Source organism: Camelus ferus, chromosome 3, assembly GCF_009834535.1.
Source record: "Camelus ferus isolate YT-003-E chromosome 3, BCGSAC_Cfer_1.0, whole genome shotgun sequence".
Lineage (NCBI taxonomy): Eukaryota > Metazoa > Chordata > Mammalia > Artiodactyla > Camelidae > Camelus > Camelus ferus.
The window spans coordinates 63,353,687-63,377,549 of record NC_045698.1 but is presented as its reverse complement, the minus strand read 5'-3'; the positions used below and the strand labels follow the sequence as shown (position 1 = coordinate 63,377,549).

The following is a 23,863-nucleotide window of genomic DNA, read 5'->3' as shown; positions in this document are numbered from 1 at the left end:
ATGAGTGTCTATAACTAACGGGGGTTCTAGGAAGCATACCATAACATCCACTCTAAGTGGTTGGTTGCTAGGCAGCACTGGGTATGGTGGGAAGTCACCTGATTCGAAACTGCATCTAGATTAGAAGGAATTCTAATGGGCTATAAATACCACGGTTTCAATCTTCCTTGAGGGTAGTAACTTTTGTAATTCGGCCTGACCCTTGCAAGCAGGGACCCTGGAAGCCATGCCAGTGGAGTTGTTCCAAGAGGTATTGGCTTCTGTAGGATATAAGACTTTTAAGGCAAGATAACTCCTGTATCTGCCTAAGGTGAATCTGATTCCCTTACTCCTGAGCTAACACCTTACAGGCCATAGAGGGCAACTCCTACAAGGTCATGTGGTCCGCTGCAGGAACTGCGATGAGGCTTCTACTAGAACAGAATGCCTGCTGCTGCCCTGACGGCCAACTGTGATTCCTACCCTGTATCTTTTTGGGTCATGGATGTCAAGTGTGACCTAGAATTATCTTGTGTAATTATTTAGCTGTGCCTATGGATAACCCCCTAAGTGGATATTATAGACATTTTTTTCAACTGAGTGTCGCTTTTTAGAACATTAGGTTTTAAAGTCTAAAACTAAAGAATAATTTGATGACCTTAGAGTCAGGCTGAAAATATTTAAGTACGTGGAGCACAGGGATACTTGAGGTTTCTTTTTCCTACTACTGACAGACCATTATTAACAGATATCATCTCCACAGACTATGGAAGAGAAAACTCAGCCATAATGCTAATCTCTGAAAACACTAGTCTTTATCTGTGAACAGAGGGAAAATCTGTTGGTTCTTAGCTCTCCTTTAGTCATATATTGGTCACTTGGGCCTGGTTGGCAGTTTCCTTATATTCTATGAGTCACAAAGTTTTACTGATCCTTCCTTTGTGAGGACTCATTCCATCCCTTCCTTTCCATTCACTCTGCCATCACTCTAAGGAGTAGGATAGTCTGTCACTCCATGTCTGGATTGCTGAACTGCTACCTCAGAAGGGCTCTCTGCTTTTATGTTTTGCCTAGACTGAGCTGCAGGACCCCTGTGATCTGAGACCAAATGTCACGATAGGGTCTTCAGACTGTTCGTGTGTTATCCAGAGTTTCCTGGACCATGAATAAAGCCCCTGGAAATAGTGAGAAGGAAGGCTGGAAAGATAGGTTTAGAGATCTTGGTTAAAGAGTTCTTTTGTAGGTAATGGGAACCATTTCAGTAAATGACCTTTTAGGCAGGACTGTGGGTTGATCAGAGCCAGGCTTCTGGAAGTTTGATCTAGCAACAAAGTAAAGGAAAGACTGGAAGAAATGAGACTAGTTAAGAATCCATTGCAAGAGGACCAAAACTGAGGTAGGAATGAAAAGGCTGGAACAGATAGGCTGTAGACAGAATAAAGGAGGAGTTGGTGACTGTGAGAAGAAAGCAGGGAGGATTCCACTGAGGTCGGGTAGTATGGATTTATAACAGGCCCGTTGGACTTGGTGTCAAGGCAGTCCTTCAGGAATAGACAAAGTAATTCTCCTCACACACTACTGCCGCTCTGTCTTTATGTGTTAACACCCTTATGAAATTGCATACACATTAAAGGCCAGGATCATGGCTTACTTCTTATCACCCTTACATCTTCACTGCCAGCACAGAGCCTAGTGGGAACAGAGTAATCTATTCTCCTGTATGTTTTTTTCCCATCCATATAGAGAATATTTAGGACCACCACAGATATTTAAGATTTTTAGTTATACCATTATCAGCAGGTAGAAACTCTGTTATCTCTCTTCCTATTTTGTTTTTCCATTTCTTTCACTGTGAGATAGAACTAGGGAGACCAGGTGGCTGGGTTTTCTCTGGATAGTCCCTATGTAGATCTGTTCTCCCAGTACAGTTACTAACAATACCTTTCTTCACTCTCAAAGCTGTGTACACTAGATTCTGTGGTGACTTACAGAGTCATATATATGTATAGAAAAGTGCTAAATATGTATTAGTCCTTTAACTGTAAGTATAAAGGGCACACCTCTGTAACTACTACCCTAGCCAAGAAGTGGAACACTGCCAGCTGCTGGAAGTCTGTTTTCCAATCACAACTCTCTCTTCCTTAGAGTTAACTACTGTCCTGCTTTTAATGATAACCATTTTCCCACTTTGTAAACTAATGAAAGCTTAATTATTAAAGCCAAAAATGCCCTACATGATTTCCTTCCAATGATTATTCTTTTATTTATTTTATATACTTTAAGTGTGGGTAATTTCATATTTATGTTACTAATAGATATCTTTGAAAGTATATTTATAATGTAATATATGACTACATGGTTGTAAGTGATCATTCTGAAGATAAATGTGTTTTTATTATTTATCTTTTGCCCTCAGATTTAATGGGCAAGACACAACTCTTGGCCTCAGGAATTTGATTATCTAACAAGCAATTACAATACAAACCATTCAGTGCAAAAATGAGAACATGCACAGGATGTGGTTGTGGGACATTACTTAGCCTTGGGGATGATAGGGAGAATGTTCCCTCGAAGGTGATGTTTCATTTGAGTCCTGGAGATAAGTAGGAATTATGTGGGTGAAGGTGGTGGGTGAAGTAAAGGCAGAGCATACACAGGTCAGTTTCCAAACAACACCAACAAGAATAGCCCGAAGAAAAGTATGGTGCAGTCAGACTACTGCAAGTTGTTCTCTGCAATTGGAACACAGAGAGTGTTCTCTGTAGTCTCTCATGGTGGGAAAAGGGTGTCTTTTGGATCATTGTATTTTGCAGATACATTTCAGGCCAGAGGCCAGATCATATAAGGCCTCAGCGTCAAGCTGTTTGAATGTGATGTTGAGAGAAATAAAAACACTCTGCAGGGTTCTAAGCAGGGAGTGGGTCATAGGGTGACATGATCACATCTACATGTTTGAAAGGTTGTACTCACTACAGAGTTAGAGAATTTAAACGGGCAACCCTAGAGGCAGAGAAACTGGGCCGGAGATCATTGTAGTCACCTACTTGCAAAAGGCTGGTGGCTCGAGCTTAGCCAGAGGAAGTAAGAATGGAGAGAAGTGCATGGCTTTAAGAGACAGTTGGAGACAGAATCAACAGGATTTTAATAATTGATGATATATGGAATTTGAGGGAGAGAGAAATAAAAAATGATACTCAGATTTCAGCCGGAGGTGGGGAGCAAAGAGTGACACAGGTTTATAGAGGACATTTTTAGCAGTGTTGAATTTGGTTGAGTTTAAAGTGTCTGTAGGGCATTTGAAAGGATATAACCTTGAGTCTGGAGCTCAGGAGAATAATTTAGGGCAGAGATAGACATTAGGAAACAATAGCTTTTAGGTGGCAAGAGAAGCCAGTTCATATGGACCCTAATATGATATTAAAATTTCTGAGATGGAAATTGTGAAAAACTGTGTTCATTATGTAGTACCATAACATTCTTAGAGAATCAGTCTTCTGGCATTAAAGCTTCCAATTTCATGATCTGTTTTAGTTTTTAGCAGTTTGGGTTTTTTTAGCTCTTTGGTTGTTGCGGTTTTTTTTCCCCATTCACATTAACCAGATTTTAGCTTTAACTACAAATGTATCAGCTATAGAGATAAATACAATAAAATGAGGTTATTCTAGAACTTTTGGAATTAAAGCAACATTCATACATTTATTAAGATTTAGCAAGTTAGGAGAAATGTAAAAGGTCTCAAGTTTATATGTTTAGATTTCTCCCAGTTCTAGAAATAAAATATGTATGGAAAATGCTTTTAGACAAAAATGTATTTTTAAATAATGTAAATAGAAAATATTTGTTGTTAACTTTTCTGCTTATTTTCAGCTTACAGAGATACTTAAAATTTTATAAATCAATTTAGATGTATGTGTACTATAAGTATTTTCAGATATACATATAGAAAATGTATCTGATTTTTCTTAATGTTATACTTTTTTATCATAAAATCACTGTAACTTTTTCCTATGCGATTTTAATATACTTAGATATATTTTACTGTCTCAAATATACCCAGAATAGGCAATTTCCCCTCAAGAAGGTGCTTAGTTAAAACATTTTGTTCCAGAAGATGATAGTAGCAGTTAAGTATAGCTGTAATTTACTAATGATTTAATACTAATTTATTCCCTAATTTGAATTTTCAGTGTCGTTCTTTTGTATGATTTTAATTTGGAATGAGCTATAACTATCTTATTTCTTATGCTATGTAAGCAAGCATATAATTTAATTTTTGATTACAATGATAATAATTAGATATAGTACATAATATGTGATATTTGTTTTCTTTATAGGAAAATGGTTCTCCTGAAGAACATGCACTCTATGTGTGGGACCATTTCATAGCCCAGTCTGCAGCTGAAAATGTATTTTTTGTTGCTCACAGCTATGGAGGACTTGCATTTGTTGAACTGGTAAGTGCACATTTCACTTTGTTTTTAATTCCAAACTCCTTACAGATTTATCCCCTCCAATTCCTTTTTCTTGGTATCATTACTTTAAATTATTTTATAAAAGGTGAAAATTAAGTATTTTGAGTAAATAATCTTACATGACTTAAAAGGAGTATGCTGCTTTACTTATTGTGGCAGAGCTTTTCAGTGTTCCCCAGGATGCCTTTTGCCCGTTCCTTATTGACATATTACTTTTTAATTTCTACCTCATAGCCCCACTTTCCATACATTTTATGATATTTGTGATTCCTGTATTGTGTGTACACTGTTGAAGCATGTATTACCTGTAGAGTGTTTAAAATTTCAAGAGACCCTTTGAATGTTTGAGAATATCTTGATAATCTTTTACTGACAAAACTGTACTATGTCTACAAGTTAGTACTTGATCGGAATCTATGTAATTAGTATTAAAACTATCAGAAAGCTTCCATTAATCTCCTTCTAAGTGGAACTCATTGCTTGGTCATAAAAATCTTTGCATTTCAAAATAATCTGACTTCTTTTAGGGTTAAGATTATGTGTATAGGATAGAAAAAATTACCAAGATTTTTCAATTTTGTCTGTATTATATACAGTATTACAATTATCGTATCTTGTGTTGGCATGAATAATTAATGAGATATAATCAATACTAGAAGTATGCTCTGTGTCCATTACCCCTTATGTCACAGGAAGGTACCAGTGCTATAATAAAGTGATTAATTGGGTAAAAGTGCATTTGATCATTTTAAATTTGAATAGCCTAAAGTGGACATTAAAAGCAGGCACAGCATTGGTTGTCCAATTTTTATGTTTCTAAACTTTGCTGTGTGCTTCTCTTCATCATGGAAATTAAATATATTTCTGTTGCCTTTTCAATATCTCCACACCTTACTGCTTACCCACGTGATTTAGATATAAAGTTGGTAGTGACAACTGAATACTTTAGCTGACCTAAATTTACAAATTAAGGTCAGTAAATAAGCTAAATCATTTATTTCTTAATTTCTAAAAAATAAAATGAATTTAAAGTACGTTTAACTCTGCTGAATTTTTTTAATATATAATGGATATCTTAAGATAGCTCTCTAATATTTTAGTGTGATGTATCTTTTTACATGTGACTGTTGTCTTTCAAATAGTTCTTTTAACCACACAGATACAGATATATATATATATACAAACATACATATATGTGTCTTATATATAGGTAGCTTATGCTTTCTTTTTATAAGCCATTAAATTACGTAAAACATGAAATTTCATTAACTTCTAGAATACTTTAAAATATGTCTGAAGGCCTGCAAGACCATTCAAATTTCAGATTTCTGTAAAACATAAATTTTCGGTTTTTTGCTTTAATAGTTAACAAACATCTTTTGCACTTCAAATTTGGAATTTAAGTGAGTTTTGGGCAGTGTCAAAAATGAACTTAAGATGCCAGAGTAACAGATGACCAGTGTGTCAGTCCTATTTTGCCTGTCCTTCTTGTCACACACTGGTGGATATTTCTCCACTTTTGTTCCACTTTAATATAAAGCACACAGATGTTTCAGAACAAGACTTGACTTCTGACCTTGAGGCTATTAGGGTCAGGGTCCTCAGGGCCTGTGAAATTATCACAAGCTGAGCTAAAGTTTTTCTCCATCACAGGAAGTAACCAGTAAGTAAGAAGTTAAAAAGGAGCTTTGTCAGAGAGACAAGATGGTCTCAGTAAGGGTCAGCTTCTGTAGTCTGCTGTCTCTGCAGGAGGTGCATGCATGGGAGGAGGAATATAATATAACCACTGGCACATCACATATCTGTCAGGCAACACCAGGACTGAGAAGTCTATTTAATGTAATATACCTTGTTTGGGTTTCAAAATATTAACGGCAATTATCTCAACTTCATATATTTGCTACTTTTTGTCAGGTAACTTTGATTCGAGTATGTAAAGGGGGCATACAGATGGTGGCAACTAAAGAAAAAGGAGTTTATGACCTATTGAAAATATTCCTCTAAACAGATAACACTGTACACTGATAAGTTTTACATACATTTTTGACAAAGCTTGATTAATATATTTACGGCCATTATGTTTCTACTTAATTTCAGAAAGATTTTTAAAATATAGCTTTGATTAAACAGCAGAAAAAAACATTGAAATTTGTTTAAACTTTTTGCTGTAGCCTAAAGCTGAATAATAATCTTTTCTAGTCTCCTCAATGTTCTTAGGGGAAAAGTCATGGTGTTTAAAATGTTGACAAATATTCATTCTCTCAGGTTATTTCAACATAGGTATATTATATGAAATTGTTTTATGTGGATTCAAAATTTTAATATTAACTTAGAAGAAAGTAAATTATGAACATCCTAACTTATGGTTTAGTCTTTTTGTCTGATCAGAGATGTGTATAATCTTTGTATTTTAGTAAAGTTTAACTTTTTAAAAATTATCATAAAGTTATACTCCTGATTAAAGACTCTCTCTGCACACACACACACACACACACACCGCCTTATGAATAGAATAGTTCTAATTTGTAGCATCATGTTCGACTACATGGAGATTGCTTTTCTATAATTCTCATTCAAGTTTACATTCTTTTTTTAGACCACAAATTTTAAGACAATTTATTTTAAATGTAAATTGTGTGGCTAGTACAGTTTCAATATTACATGTAATTACTTACAGTGCTTATTGTTTAAAAACAGGTATCAGTCAGGACCTATGCTAAAATGTGTCTTGCCACTTATAAAATTTAAAATTTTGTATAATTGTAGTTTAAAATTAAAGGTACTACTAATAGATATCTGAAAAATTACTTTTTAATTTAGAGCACAAAACAGTTGTAGAGCTTTCATATTTTGCTAATTGTTGTTTTTGTAAATGGAAAACATAATTTATGATTATATCCTATCTTGAAGTATTGAATTCCTCCTGAAGAGTACATTGTAGTTAAGAGACTTATTTTCAAAACCAGTGTTCATTTTATGGTAGTAAATGAATCTGATCATGTCCAAACTCATAAAAACAGTATACAGTTGACTATAATAATGAGAAAAGTGATACTAAAAATATGCCTTTCATTGCTTCGATTCTCATCATATGTTAACAACTCGAGTTTCTAATTCTCTAGGCTTTCTGTGATCCTAGTAAAAATAGATGTTGATAAGACAGCTCTGGTAACAATTCCAACATTCAGTCATTAAAGCAAAAGGGAAGAACTATTTATTTTATGAAATGATAATGAATTTTAAAAGTAGTATATCTATCTTATGTTAGCTTTTCTGTATATTTAAAATAATGCCAATATGTAAAGTTACTGTTATTAAACCATCATTTACAAAGCCTTACATTTCTAAGAAATTCTGTTTTCTATATGATAGAATTAGTAGTCATAATTATAGTCATTTACCAAATTCATTTAGAAAGCCAAGTAATGCAGCTTACTTTTTGCCTCATATTAGTTGTTAAAAATTTAAACTCATTTGCTGGAAATAAACTGTCATTAAAAAATAATGCAGTTTTTAAGCTTTTTCATCATCTCTTTCACCAGCCACTTTATGAAGTGACTCCATTGCTTCCATTGTTGGTCATTTCAGAGTGCCTTTGCTCTAGTCTTTCTAGATGATGATTAGTTTGACAAAATCATGCAAGCTTAGGATTTTCTTTTATTTGGAAATGAGTTAGCTTTTCTTGTCAATGCCTTCCAATCTCAACTCACCTTACCTTCCCTGTTTGCAGTGCTCGATACATCAATTTGCATTCAGATTTCTTTCCTTAGTCAAAGTGAGAGGATTGATATTTTTTATAGAACACAGCAATTTTAGCAAATATATTTCATTAGCTTATTGAATCATCTCAGCTGACATAAAATTAGTATTTTTTTATTACTTTTATTTCCTATTCCAAGTTATTAGTGGTATATTCACAGCCATCATTAAAAACATCTCTTAGAAATGTGTAAAAACTGTTCCTTTTGAAAGTGTATCTCTACCCACTTTTGATTTTGGTTTCTCCATGCTTGTCAGCACTTGATTGGCACCTCACTTGCATGTGAATTAAGGAACGAAGGGAACTCTATTTTCTTTCCATTGTTCCATGCTGGGCTCCCTAGCCTCCAGGCAGTCTAAGCTGACCTTCAGTGGCTGATAGAGGACTATTTTTTGGATTTAGCTGTGTGAGGACACTCAACTTCAGTCTACTCTGAGTTGGTCTTTTTAAATTACCTAGAGCGTGACTTGGATTTACACTGAAAAGAAAATGGAATGGGACTAAAAGCATTAGTTTTTACCTTTAGTGACATCAGTTAACTGTGACCTTAAAGAAGCATCATTTACATTTTGTCTACAAAGAACAAAGTAAATTGGATATTGGTAGGATATCTGCTTAATGTGATCAATGGGAATAGCTAAAAAGGGGCTGCTGGGAATCAAGAATGAGGAGAGGTAGATTAAAGGCAGATAAACCAAAGAAAAATTGAGCTATTATATATATATATAATATATATATATATATTCAAAACAGGCCAAAAACACTTTTTACAAATCTGCTTTAAAATGTAAGTAATTCAATAAAAATAAGTCATCATTTGAATATAACTTGAATTTCTGCATTGGCTGCCTACATGATACAAATAGTATATTAATGCATGAGATGATTACAATTTGTTGTATAGAATGCTATCTTAATTCTCTAGTTGTTTTATATGAAAATGCAGTTTCTCTATTTTGTATGCTCTTTAGAGAGAAACCAGAGTTTATATTTTTCTTGCCTCCTATATTCAATTTTGTTTAATCCTTTGTATATAGTATAGATACTATATTTTGATTGTTAGCAGTAATTTTAGAAGTTAGTTGCAAGAGTCCAAGTAAGATCCAATGAAAAGTAGTGGGAATGGTAAGGAAAAAGCACACATTAGATGTTAAGGAGACAAATTCTCTGTGGCTTAGTGACATTGGATCTGAAAACTGAATGAAGAGCAAGAAGGTGTAATATCCTTCCCCAAACACACCTACAGAAGCATATTGAAGTCAATATGAAGGGAATCCAAGCACAACAGATAACGAATAATAAACAGTGCTTATGCAGATATATAGGTATTTGGGGAAAATGTTTGTGTATATTGGATGTTTAATAATTGTGCTTAATAGAATAAATGGTATATCAAGTCAGAGTTTAGAAAGGAGAGATTTATACAGATGTAATGTGTTAAGCACCACAGGGGTTAACTATGTATTGAGTTTTGTTTTGTTTTTTACTTTTACTCAAATGATTTTTAACATGTATTAGGAGGTCCCACTGTTTAAAAGAATGACTCAGTCTGTTAATTTTTGTTAACCCGTCTCCTTTTGTCCCATATCTAACCAACCAGCACATTTTGTCAGGTTTGTTTTTTTTTAATATTGATCATGTATTTTCTTCTCTGTGCCCACTGTTGTTAATTTCATTATTTCATAGCTGTATCAGTGCACTCTTACACTCAATTTCCTACTGCCTCTCTTTACTCTCCATTCCATCCTGTATACCACACCATAGTTGATATTACTTATCATACTCACCCCTTTTAGCATGCCATTCCACGATCATATTGGCTCCCTATTGTCGCTTGCATCACCTTTCTTCTCTGTGACTTGACAACCGTCTGTATAATCTGATTATCTCTTTCCAATATTATTTTTCCCAATAGAAATTCTCAGTTCTAGTCTAATCTCCTTACTGCCATTGTTCCAGCGCACTGTACCTCTACCCATGGCCTCCAAGCCTAGTGTACTAGAAGAACATGAAACTTGGAAAAAGATGACCTGGGTTTGAATTTTAGTTCTGATACCTACAAATTATAAGTTGACTCACATTATTTATGTGTGTCCTCCTCTGTAAGTACCCACTTCACACAGGCAGAGTTTGGGGGTTAAATTAGAAAATTCCTGTTTATTAGGAATTAAGTCATTCTTGAACATGAGTCTAAAATGCCCATAGTATACGCTCATTTTCATTTTTGCTATTTTGCATTTCCCTCTCCCAAGTAAAAGAATTTTCTTCCTTACTAGATATTTCATAACGTATTCTCAATTGTCTCCTTTTTTTCTGTAGAATTTGTTTTACAATTTAAAACGTTACTAATTGGTTTTATTTTTAAATTATCTTTTATCTCTAAATCTTGCCCAAATCATCTGGAAACACTTTGAGGATAAAGAGTCTAACATAGATTTTATTCCCCCCACCCCAAGTTTGGAAAGAATATGTATCACAACAACATGAGCAGTCTTAAATATCTGCACAGTTAATTGACTGTTACGTAGAGTTTAAGCATTAACAGTAACTTTTACTAATTAAACTTATTCATCCTTCCTACCCTTTATTTGAATATTGACTAACTTGGGAATTCTGCCTAATCAGTTATTTCATATGAGACAGTATTATCCTTTTTATTCCTGGTATTAGTCTCTTAGAATCCCCTCTCTGCTAGTGTGCCCAGACCTTAGGTTGACTGAGAAGATTGCCTCTCTATGATTCACTCTTCAAAGTATGGTCTTCTCAATCAAAAAATAAAGTTATTAAGCTAAGTTATAATTGCCTTCTCATAATGTTATATAGAAGGATATGGAGTAAGTCTGGGAAGCTCCCTGCTTTATCCTCAATTATGAATTTAACACTACTTATTTTTTTAATAATTAACTTACTTTTGCTTGTTTCCATTTTTTAACTTTTAAAAACTTTTGAGATACAATGTCATATCTTTACTGAGATATAATTGGGATTTATTGAGCTTTAGTAAGGAATAATTGACATACTAAAAATTTTAATTTTTAAAGTGTACAATTCAATCATTTTTAATATTTTCACAGAATGGTAAAATTGTACAACCATCACAACTATCTAATTTTTAGAACATTTTCCTCACTGAAAAAGCAATTCCATACCCACTAGCGATCACTCCTCATACTTAACAATCCCACCAGCAATATATGAGGGTTCCAATTTCTCTGCACTCACTAGTACTTATTGTGTTTCGTTTTTACTTCTACTATGCTAGTTTGGGTGAAATGGTATCTTGTGGCTTTTCTTTGCATTTGCCTATTACTAATTATTTTGAGCATCTTTTGATGTGTTATTGGCTGTTTGTATATATTTTTGGAGAAATGTCAATTAAAACCTTTTGTCCATTTTTAATTATGTTGTCATTTTACTATTGAGTCATAAGGGTTCTTTATGTATTCTGAGTGCATGATTTCACTGGATATCAGATACATGATTTGCAAATATTTTCTCCCATTTTGTGGGTTATATTTTCACTTATTTGATGATGCCCCTTGAAGTACAGAAGTAGTTTTGTTTTGATGAAGTCCAATTTATCAAGTTTTTGTTTTAGTCACTGGAGTTAATTTCTGTACCTTGTGTAAAGTAGGGATCCAGTGTAAGTTCTTTTAAATGTGACTATTCAGTTGTCTCAGAACCATTTGTCAATAAGACTATTCTTTCCCCTTCCATTTGTCTTAGCTCCCTCGACTATAAATACAAGGGTTTTCTTCTGGACTCTCAATTGTCTTCCACTGATCTGTATGCTTATCTTTATATAATACCACGCTGTCTTTGATTAGTGTAGCTTTGTAGCATGTTTTGAAATCCAGAAGTATGGCTCTTCCAACTTTATTCTTCTTCTCAAAGATTGTTTTGGCTATCATAGATCCCTTGCATCTTTATATACATTTTAGGATCAATTTGTCAATTTGTGCAAAAAAGGGAGCTGGGATTTTGATTGGGATTAATTCTGTGGATTAATTTGGGGAATATTCCCATCTTAATAATGTCTTCCAGTCCTTGAACATGGGCTTTATTTCTGTTTATGTAGATCTTCTTTCAAAAATGTTTTGTTGTTTTCAGTGTGCAGATCTTAACACTTATTTAATTTTATTCCTTAGCATTTTATTCTTTCTGATGCTCATCTAAGTGAAATTGTTTTCTTAATTTTATTTTCAGATTGTTCATTGATAGTCTATAGAAATACACTTGATTTTCATATCTTGATCTTCTATTATGCAACCATTAGTCCTAATAGTTTTTGTGTTTCTGTATGTGATTTCCTTAGGGTTTTCAATGTTCAAGGTCATACAATCTGTGAGTAAAAATAGTTTCAATTTTTCTTTTCCAATCTGAATGTTTGTTTGTTTGTTTGTTTTTTGCCTAATTGTCCTGTCTAGTATAGTTATGCATAGAAGTAGATAGAGTGGACATCTTTTGCTCCTGACCTAAAGGAAAAGGCATTCATTTTATCACCATGAAGTATGATGTAAATTGTGATTATTTCCATTCTTGATAGATCATTTCTACTAAGGCCCTAATCTGCTCCTTAATGTTTATATCTCTCAGTCACATCAAGATCAGTTTGGTCAGAAGGCTGAAATGGAGAAAGAATTCACTAATACGTTATGAAATCTTTTCATAGAATAAAGAATCCACATTACTCCATTGGAATTACCTTTGGAGGAGGCTTTGTCAGTATCCACATAGATGGGCCACATCCAGGTCTTACTGCCCTGCGTCTGTGCAGCTGAGAGATCGGGCACTCTGTCTCTTAATTCAGCAAAGACTGTCAGGAAGTCACTGTCTGCTAAAATTTGTACAATAACATGTTGAGGAGAACCCAGAGAAGTTGACATGTTAATTTCTGAGATATAAATCTTTCTATAAGAAATATTTCTTTTTCCACTGGTTTATAAAAGATCTTAATGAGAGATTTTGTATTTTTCTGCAGATCTGAGAGCATGATTGACTATTGTAAATCTTTTATAAGAGGGATTATGGAAAAACACATTTAACTTAATAATGGAGCTGTTTTTAACTATTCTTAAAGCCTCATAATGATCACTCAGTGTAAGCGCTCCCTCATATGAGATTCCCAGCCTCAGTGACACCTGTGATTTGACATCATAAGTTGAACAGAGCTCTTAGAAGACAAAAACTTTTGCAGTCAAAACCATTTAACTTCTATCTTATAAGTAACTAGACCTCAATTTTTATTGAATAATTTAATGATTAACACAGGGGAGCCAGGTAGACTGAGACTTGAAGCACACTAGATCCTTGTTAGGGTAAAGCTTGAGAGAACAAGATAGAAGCCAAATCTGGGCAAAAGTCTTATTACTAGAGTTCAAGATGGGTTCAGGAAGAGCTAGTTCAGCTGGAGACCTTGGATTTGGAGGGAGTAGCATGTGAACTATCACTAGGTAGGTATCTGTAGAGCATGGTGAACTCATGTTTGAATCAGGAGGTATAATCTGGTGGCAGGGAACAAAAAAATCAAGGCATGAGTGATAACTGAGCAAACACAATGTAGTCATTGATTCTTAGAGTACTTCTTCTTCCCAACCAAACTCCACTCCACTGCTTTATAGGGAAGGACGGAAGGGGCTGGGGGGGAGTGGGGGCCATGAAAAAAAAAACCAGGATCCAGCAATGGGGAAAGGGTGAACAAAGTAGGCAAGTTGTAAGGCTTCAACCATTGACTGGGGGTTTAAAAATGTTATTTTTTTCCTGAGGAGAAGAGGTTCAAGTAGGCAGGAAAAAAAACAGAAGGACTGTGAAGTGATGAATCAAGGCAGAAGTCCAATCTATGTGACTTTTAAGTCAGGATGAGATAGAGTAAAATACTGCATCCTGAGGTCATGTAGATACCTAGGGCTTATCCTTGCTTGTGAGGTTTCTATGGCAATGAAAGAGATGGGTTAGAAAGAGCTATCATTTTTCCTGCTCTTTGGCTGTGAGATGATACACTGTGGGTCTAAAGGTTTCTTTGGGCCCAGAGAAACAAAGTGATCTTTCTACTGTGATCTTAACTTTTAGAGTTGGGGACTTTTAACCCCCAACTCACCTCATATTTTTTGTTATAGGTTTTCCAAACTTTTTCATTGAGTGAATTTAGATCACTGTGAAGCCACCTGGACCATATAAGTTTGACATTATAGAAATTTTGGAGTCAGGATTGAATATTATGACCTCAAAAAAGAAATAGTACCAAAAACTATCAAAGATATTTATTCAGTTCAACACCCTACTCTGTAAAAGTACTGGGGAGGCAGATTAAAACACATGATCCCTGGCCCAAAGAAGGTTATGCTCTAACTAGGAAATACATTTAAACAAAGAGTAATGTAGTATGATAATTGTGAAGTGAGACTTTAGCCAAGAGGTTGTTACCTTCCCCAATATAAAGACCCCTACAGTAAATTTGTCTTAGAGTTAAGTCTTAGCAAGAATTGTTTCTGTTGATAAACTGATAAAGTCTGTCAGAAAGTAAAAACTCCATAATGCATTTTTACCTTTGTCTCTGTAAACCCAGAGCCATAGTTAGTTTTCCATTTCATGTGTTACCCTCAGCCTCAATCTCTTATTCAGTGTCTTAATTCATAGTTATCTTTTATTTTACATGTCCTCAGAGTCCTTTTCTTAATTGACAGAAGAAATACAGCAAATCCATTATTTTCTCTGATTTCTGCTGTGCTGCCTAGTCCTGCTGGACCTATACTACTACTCAGAAAATAGTTTTTGATCCTAGATTTATATAGAGATAAGTTGTCAGAAGCAGATCTCAGGTGGTGCTGTATTGGTTCAGAATGAAGAAAGTAGGTCTGGGCATTTGTGTAGAGAGCCACGAGATAGAACAAAGTGATGGATGAGAGAACAAAGCTGATCAACAAGCACATGTAGAGCCAGTGTGCTTTAGTGTGTAGGAGGTACAAGTTTGTGACCCTGAAGTTTTGGGCACTTAGAAGGACCATTAATGGAAATTGATCAGTGAATGCAGAAAATCGACTAAGAAGATATTAAAATCTCTAATCTAACCTAACCCTAACCCAAAGCTTAGTTTTCTGTGATTAAATTGAGTAAGTTAAATCTCATATCCTCCAGAAATTAGTTTGCCTATTTATTTATGTATTAGTATATTCAGATTTCTTCCTAGTTTTCCATCCCTTATTTGAATTTTTCTCATAAATAAGTTTATTAAGGACATTAGTATACAGTAAAAATTGCTATTTAATATTTTAGTGACAATTTTATAATTGAGTCAAATGATTAAAAAGTGTTCTAATTTTTCACATGCCTAACTTATGTCTAAATATCCGTAAATCTTGATATCTAACTTCTAACATCTTATCTCCAAATTTCTTTACTACATTAATCAGACATCTGGATTAGAAAAAAACTTGTTTATCTTTCTAAAGGAGAGGCACTGGGCAGAAAGATAGAGTACACTTAGCTTTCTCCTACAGAAGAAATTTCCTATCTTGACTTCTTTCCAATTACAAGGCATCAAGAGATGCTTTATAATTATAAGTGTTGATATTCTAAAAGTATGCAGAAGCCTGTCCGCTAACAACAAAGAAACTTCGACTTTCTCTGTAGTGTCCTATAAAGTGTAATAAGATGATGTGAGCTCCCTAGCTTATGTATTGCCTTTGTTGTGTTACTGCTCAATTTACCTCAAACAAAAATTCCTAGTTCCAATATCATTAATAATGTAATAATAGCTTCTACCACTGTTACAGACTAAGACTTAAATTTTCAGTCTTGCTTCCTGTTACACATTTTTAGGACATCGATCTAAATTTTAAATATATTTGTCTTTATGTCCAAATATTAAATATGTAGTAATATGTATCTTTAGCATATTATAAACCTTATCATTCAGTGACCCCTTTGTTTTCTCTAAGATCTTGCAGTATATTCTCAAGCAAAACAGGCACCTTCATATCTGATTTCTCTGTTAGAGACCTCTCTTACTCTAATAGAACCCTGTCATTGCTATTATAATAGAATCCATATCATCTGTCAGCCAGCCATGGGGGCCTAAGACATTGGGTCAAGAACAATTCTAAGTAATTCATAGCAGTGCCTTTGAAAACGAACATTTTAAATGGAATTAGTATTTATGAATGTCTTGCAAATCAGAAGGCGGTGACATCATCTTCATATTCAGCAGCAGCAGCACTAATGCTTAAATAACTTACTGTGTACTAGACATTGTCCTAAGCATATACTTTATATAAATGTACTTTATCTCTGAATCCTCATAACAACTTTATAAGTACTGTTATCATCACCATTTTACAGATGAGAAACATTTAAATGTATTTTCCCCCTTTAAAAAGTATGACCTCTCACTTCGTCACAATGAGTTTTTGTTTATTTCTCCTCTTACCAGTATTTATGCAGAGTAAACTTTATAATAACTGTGGTAACTCATCCCTGAAACAATCCCCTGGTTTTTCATATATTTCAGGATTCAATTCTGTACTTCTCTGTTGAAGTACATGATTATTTAGTTTTTATTCTCTATCCTCTTTACTGCTTATTCTTTTTTGTGCCTTCCAAGAAGACTTTCCATTTTAATGAATTCTTAGTTACCCATACTAATGAAGGGGAAAGAAGGTGTAGGAAATTTAAAATAACAGGCAGTCCTCAAATCATTTCTATTTAAATTTTGAATATGTTTTGATGTGGTGTTCCTGGAAATTCAGTTTAAGTTAAAAAATTGAAAACACTTTATGAAAGTCTGGAAAGCAGATGAGTTTCCTTGGCCAAGCCCCTGGCTGGCTCTTCATCCCATGCTGGAAATAGACAGCTGTCTACTAATACCAACTAAATAGAACTGACCTTTCAAATCTCACTAGAACAATCTGCTATCAGTGTTTGCTCCTTCACATTATCCACATCTGTAAGTTACACCTGGAAGTGATAGCTGTGTTACAGCACCTCCCAAGTACCAGGCATTGTTTTAAGTGCTTTATAAATATTAACTCGTTTCTTATAACAGCCCTATGATGTAAGTATTATTATCCTCAGTTACATATGAGGAAACAAAATCTTAAGTAGTGAGACCAGACAGCCAGCAAATGATGGAGCCAGAATTTGAACCTAGACTCTCTGGCTCTGAAGCTTATAACTATTAGCATACTGACATTCAAAAGACAGCGCGAGTTTAGGACACTACTAGATTTTGTCATCAAACATTATTTTAGCCAGGCATTGTACAACTTATCTTTAACTCTGTTAGGTAGGTATTATTAGCCGTGTTTTACAGATGAAGGAGTCAGGAAGGTTGAGGAACACTGTCCAAGTTTGCACAACAAACATCAGAGCCGAATCGAAATCCTTTCAGTTTGCAATAAAAATCCAATCTCAGAATCAATGATTTTGCCCATGAAACACTTTTCCCTCTGTTGGGTTTTTGAAAAAACTGCATGAAACGTTTTTCTAATAAGTTAGGATTTTTTAATTAATGAGGAAACTTTCCATTTAAAGAAACTCTGCGTTTATATTTTACGAGACCAGTGCTCTAACCCCTGAGCTACAGAGCCTGAGTTTCTGCGTTTATATTTTAAAACACAAAATTCTTTGGTAAACTGAATATTATATCTGACATACTTTTAAAATTGAGAATATGCTTTTAAAATCAAAAAGCACACATACTGTGCAGATTTATTTCAGGAAGGATAGAATTATATTATTCAGTGCCTATCACAATGTCAACACATTTCAAATATTAGATGATAATACTCAACAATTGTTTTTCTACATTTTCCCCTACATATTGGAGAAAATATAACAATTTAAAGATTGTAACAAAAAGTGAAACTATAATTGCTTGGTCCTTTGTATTTTACTATAAATTGGGAGTTTACATTTCACTGTGAATACCAGAGTACTCAAAATTCTTATATTTGAAATTAAAATTAGAAGAAGGAAAACTTTGAGTCCCTATAATTAACCTGCTACTTCATGCCTTTCTGACTTATTATAAGCATTTCTTCTGATACCTAACACTTGAAAAGCTATAAAAGAGTATTATATTGCTTTGATTTTATATCATTCTTTCTCCATGTAAATAGTAAAGTTTTTACAAAGCTTTAAGTCTAAGTAAAGAGGATCAAACGAATGACATATTTAGTTATACTTTAGGGAAAAAAATCTTATTATACTAAACTGAAACTTAAAATCTTACCAGTGTAGAAAGCACTAGAAATGTGAAAAAAAAAAAAAAGTTATGTTTATCCTGCATATTTCTCTCCATTGGCTAAATAAATCAGCGTCTTAAGATATGTGTCCTTTAACAGCTAAATAAACACCTTTAAATAGTGAACTTTACAATAGATGTCTGATTTTCATATTTTATATAGTGTTTTGCCAAGGGAAAGTTCATACATCAATAGCTAAAAGAAAAACTATGTATTTTTAATATTAGAAATATTTGCTACATACCTGAGAGAAAATGCATCTGTAGCTAAATTTTTTAATTTAAAATTCCAAAGTAGAAGATAATTAAGGTAAATATGCTAGTAGATATTTACAGAATTTTTCTTATTTTCTTAGGCAGTGTCTGTATTATAGTTGTTGGCATTATCATTCCTATTTAAAATTTGATTTTAACTTCTTTTAAGTTATGAAAGACTTTTTTAAAATGTGAAATTCCTAAGAAGAATCAATAGGTTTAAATACAAGCAAAAAATAAAACTATTTAGGAAATAAATTTGCACTCAGGTAGTTCCTTGAAGACCTGATAATTGAGCGTTTTTGATGTAGCCTTATAAAGCATCTGACTTGCCTTCAAGACCATTTGACAGGGACAGAGCTTTGTGTACTAACTTTGTGTTTTAAGTAGCCCTTGAGCTTATTATACATTCTAATCAGATTTTAGAGTAATTTTGGAGATACAGATACTAACTTTAAAAGAAAAAAATGCTCCTATATCAATAGATTAGCCACTACGTAGAGAATTCTTTGGTGACAGGGTGTGTTTTTAGTTTAAGAATGATGACTGTAATTTTACATCTTGAATTAGTTCTCCTACCACATTTTCATTTATTCCTTGTTCAAGAATTACCTGAGATAGTATTTTGCTTTTTCTAGATTTTTATTTCCTGCTCATGAATACAAACATACTAAAAATTTAACCTTCTGAAATGTCAGCAAAATTCAGCTATGCCAAGAAATTTTAAGAAACCAGAATTTTATCTGCACACTCTTAAAAGTAATGCTGAGTGTTTCTCCCATGATGTTTTCTTCCCCTTTTCTGCACTCTAGATCCCAGGAAGAGTTTTTAACTGTCAAAAATTACCCATTTTAAGAATTCTCTTTAGCTCAAAAAAAAAAAAAAAAACCTCATTTTGAGAATCCGTAGGAAATGCAAGGTATTCAACAGTATATATTTACTGTCTGAAGCTGATATGGCTGTAAGGTTTTTCAGATCCAATTGATCTATTGCGCATGTTCCCTCCCTAGGTTGCAGGACGTGCTTCTATTTGCATAAGGCCCTGGGCAAGGTTCTTTCTTGCATTGATTGGCCTGTCCAAGGCAGCCTGATGTGTTCTTGCATTGATCACTTTGTCTTTTCTTGGAAGACAGTGTTACACTGAGTTCATCTCAAACATTCTAGGGAGAAGGTAAAACTTTACTGCAGATGTCTCAGTTTTATTCAGATGTTCCTTTGAGTATAGGCCCTTTTTGCAAGGATAAGTATCTCTTTTTTTTTTTCTTTCCTAATTTGGATGTTTCTGCAGTTTGAGTGCACTGTAGACTAGATTATATTTGAAAAAGCTGTGTTAAATAAAATTGCCAGAGTATATGCCACTTATCTTGTGCTATTTTTGTTTTTAAGACAGTGTATCTTGCTTCCAGCTTAAAACTATTTTCTTTAAAGATGATCTCTCAAACCTAGTCATAAACTAAAATTTACTGGTGTTTGTGATAGGTTGCCACTTATCTTTACTAGCTTTATAGATTCCTTAGTTTCATTGGGACATTCATTGCTTTATGTGTTTAAGAAAATAAGGAGTTTTATTAGTTTCACTATAAAACAGTGGTCCAGAATGACTTGTCTGTTACTATTCATCATTATTAGTTATGTTAACATGAGTGGTATAAACTTAGCAAATGTGGAAATTATTAGGCAGCCACATACCAACTACGAGTAACATATATTTCATTATATCATAACTTTTGTGGTAGTGTGTTATTTGGTGACAATGGAAACCTGAGTTTAAGCATTAAATCTTCAACCAAATCTGCGAGAAACTGAGCAATGAATGTTTTGCAGTTTAGCACTCTTTATTGGCTGGTCCTTAAATCAACATTTATATTGTCTGCCAAAGAACATATTTGCCTACACTGCTAATTATCAGAAAATGCCCATTACCCCCAGCCTATTTAGTCCGTCTTTAGTGAGAAACTGGTAAGACAACCGTAGGCTTCTGTCAGGATGCAGGGCAGTATCCTCCTCCTGACCAGCTTGCTGTTTCATCAGACCCTATGTGAGTTTATAAGAAGGTTTACTTTTGGCAAAGATTTAGAAATGTGTCATGGCTGATTTTGATTATTGTGCTGTTGGTAATTAAACTCTGCTACAATTCCTAAATGGTTTCAGAGAGCAGATTTAGTAACACTCACTACAAATCAGGACATTTTCATATATGCTCTTTTATTTTCATGAAACAGGTCACTATTTCTGAATATTGTTGAAGTCTAGAAATTAAACTGAACAGAAAAGCACTGCATCAGTTATATCAGCCAGTGGTGGCGTTACAGTGGCGTCATGCAATATATCGTAAGCCACAGAAACCTTTTCCTATTTTTAATAATTCCGTTTTGTAAAATTTGATAGTAAAATATCAAGGACCATATTTCTTTTGTTTGCTTCACAAATGCTAGAATTCATGCTTTAAAATTAAACCTGGAGTGAATTAAATGTTTATTACACAAGGACAATAACCACGTCAGGTTGTTAGATGATGTCATTTGCTGCTTTAAAGGTGTCCTCTAAAAGCTATAGCATTAATGAGGTATGTAACATGAGTTATGTGAAATTTATTCAACAAGTAGAAGTGTTTGTACATGGAATTATTATTGATGTAAATAACATATATTAGAAAATTTGGCCTTATATTGGAAAAACTAGATTTGTGGATGATTGGAACTTAACTAGAATGTCTCAAATTATTAATCATATTTGTATGTAAATCATATAAATATGAAAACACTTCACAAAATAGTGGTGTAATTATTTTCTGAAGAAATAAGCTTGGTAGTTTGGGAAAATAATTGTGAAAATACCAGTGAAAAAGGCATATAAAAGTATTGAAATGTAAAACCTCTTCAAATACTTAAAAACAGCTCTTCAAAACTGAATCCAATCTGTGAAAACACGGATATTACATTGCAACTTTTCTTCAGTGCATCTCAACTTGGTGCAAGTATAGCTCTCTGAAATGAAATTGTATAGTGTTTGCACATTTTTTCCAGCTAAAATGAAATGTACATCATCTTGCATAATTTACTTGTCTCTGGTGGTTAAATTTGCATATCTGAATGAGTATATATCTTAAGCTCCTGCTAGATGTAAAATAATCTCATGAGTGGAGGAAAGCTCTTTTACCTCAGAACTCAGAAGAGTGTGTATTTCACAGCAACCCATGATCAAACAGGCTAATTCAGATGCTGGAAAGGGCTTTTGCTTAGCTATGTGGAAGAACCATTGACTTCATACAACCAACAAGTGTATGGTGCTACAGGAGATCTACTGAAAACCCTGTGTAGAACTGAACGACCACCCCAAATGCAAGTGACCATGAGCAACCACGAATAGGTGTAAATACACACTTCAGCTGGCCAGATTTTCTGCTCTGTAATTCAGTCACAATCACTATTTCTTCCCTCTAAATTTACACTACATAATCAGCTTCTTGTTTGTACCCACACTAAAGAAATATCATTCAGTATTTGGTGGGAAAAAAAAAGGATATTGGCCTTCCTGTAATTACTAGGATGCAGAATGATGTCCACTTTTTTTCTTTTTTAATTATTTCTCAGATAATGCCCAGGACCTCAGACTAGAAGAATTCTCCAGACTTCTTGCAGGGAGGGAAATGGAGTTCTGAGTCCAAAGAATGTTCACTGTGCTCAGAGTCTAAAACATTTCTGGGGAAACGGAGGGGCTTTGCACTAAGATGCTGGGAAACATAAAGATGGTGAAATAGCTGGTAAAAAGTTGTTCAGTGAAACACATTACTTTTTCCCATATCTAAGGAAGGGGTGAGGAATTGCTAAAAAGCTTTCAAACTAATGAGTTTTCAAATATAAGAATAATAATTTTTAAATCATAGAAGGAAGGATATATTAATTTCAGACCTCTTTGACTATTTCCCTTTGACAAAGCTTTGCCTATTTATTGGTGGTTGCTAGAAGTTACCATGTTTCTAGTGTAGCATATTGTGAGTCTGAGAATTTCTAATAATACCTACAGTAACTTTGTAGTAGAAATCATGAATCATTAATTATATATTAAAATGCATCTCTTCATAAAATCTCAAAAATGTATTTTTTCTTCATTTAATGAACAAAATTTGATATCTCATCATTAAAGATGTGCTTATAAATTTCTTATCACTCTGTATGATATATTATAGCTCTGGTTTCTTACAACTTAAGTTTTAATTGTAACTATGATTTTTAACTCTCAGTACATATAAAAGATACATATTTTTCAAGACAAATAATTAAATATAAAAATATCAATAAAATAAGATGTACTTTGTTTTATGCAAAAGTGTTACCTTTCTAAGGAATAGAACAGAAATTAAAGATTACATAATTTCTGAATAAAGTAATAGTTTGCTTTTTCTTACTCTTCCTCCTTCCCAGCCCAAGATAATATAAATGAACAGTTTATTTAACAAGCAAGTACTAACCACAGTCGGTAAAAATGAGCAGCTCTAAATGGTATTTAAAATACCTCTGGCTAAAGAAATTATATCAAAAGATTAGTATTTGTTTTGTGCTCTATTTGTTCTTTGTAACTTTTAATAATATTGAATTGTTCCTGAAAGTGTAATACAGTTTTGTTTTATCATCTTGAAAAAAAATGTTTTTGGTTATAATGAGAATTGTTGATTGAAAATTTGTTACGCTCAATTATTTGATGCATATGTATGATTGTTTAAGTATGTGGAGACTCTTACTAAGTAATCTTTACAGATATCATATGCATGAAGAGATTATTTACTTGTTAGATACTAGAGTGAATACAATATGTTAAGGAAATACCTTCCTTTGAAAATATCTTTTATACTTTTTCTGCCTCTAAACACTTTACAAGAATCTTCTCATTTGTAGTTGTTAAGAAATCATATGCAGAAGAAAAGTTGTCTTTGAACATTTTCTGTAGGCTTTAAGAAGTTAAAGCTAAAAGCTCAGAGTTTAAAATTTATCTTTGTGTTGGTGTCTGTGTATTTCCAAACTCTTATCTGAGATGTTCTATAAAGGAATCAAACGTAATCATAGGCATGTTAATGCTGATAATAGAATACATGGACTGCAGACTTATTCCATTTCTTTTAACCTTGTGGGAATGATAATAGCTCCTAATCACTGTATC

At 33.6% G+C, this 23,863-nt stretch overlaps 1 protein-coding gene across 5 annotated transcripts in view; it reads left to right on the top strand.

The window, feature by feature from the left end:
* Positions 1–23,863, top strand: part of FAM172A (family with sequence similarity 172 member A) — a 362,785-nt gene that overhangs the window by 191,781 nt on the left and 147,141 nt on the right. For all 5 annotated transcript variants that reach the window (XM_032476170.1, XM_032476172.1, XM_032476171.1 and 2 more), the window contains one exon: positions 4,314–4,433. In XM_032476170.1, the coding sequence (XP_032332061.1) occupies positions 4,314–4,433 (120 nt within the window). The remainder of the gene's footprint in view (positions 1–4,313; positions 4,434–23,863) is intronic.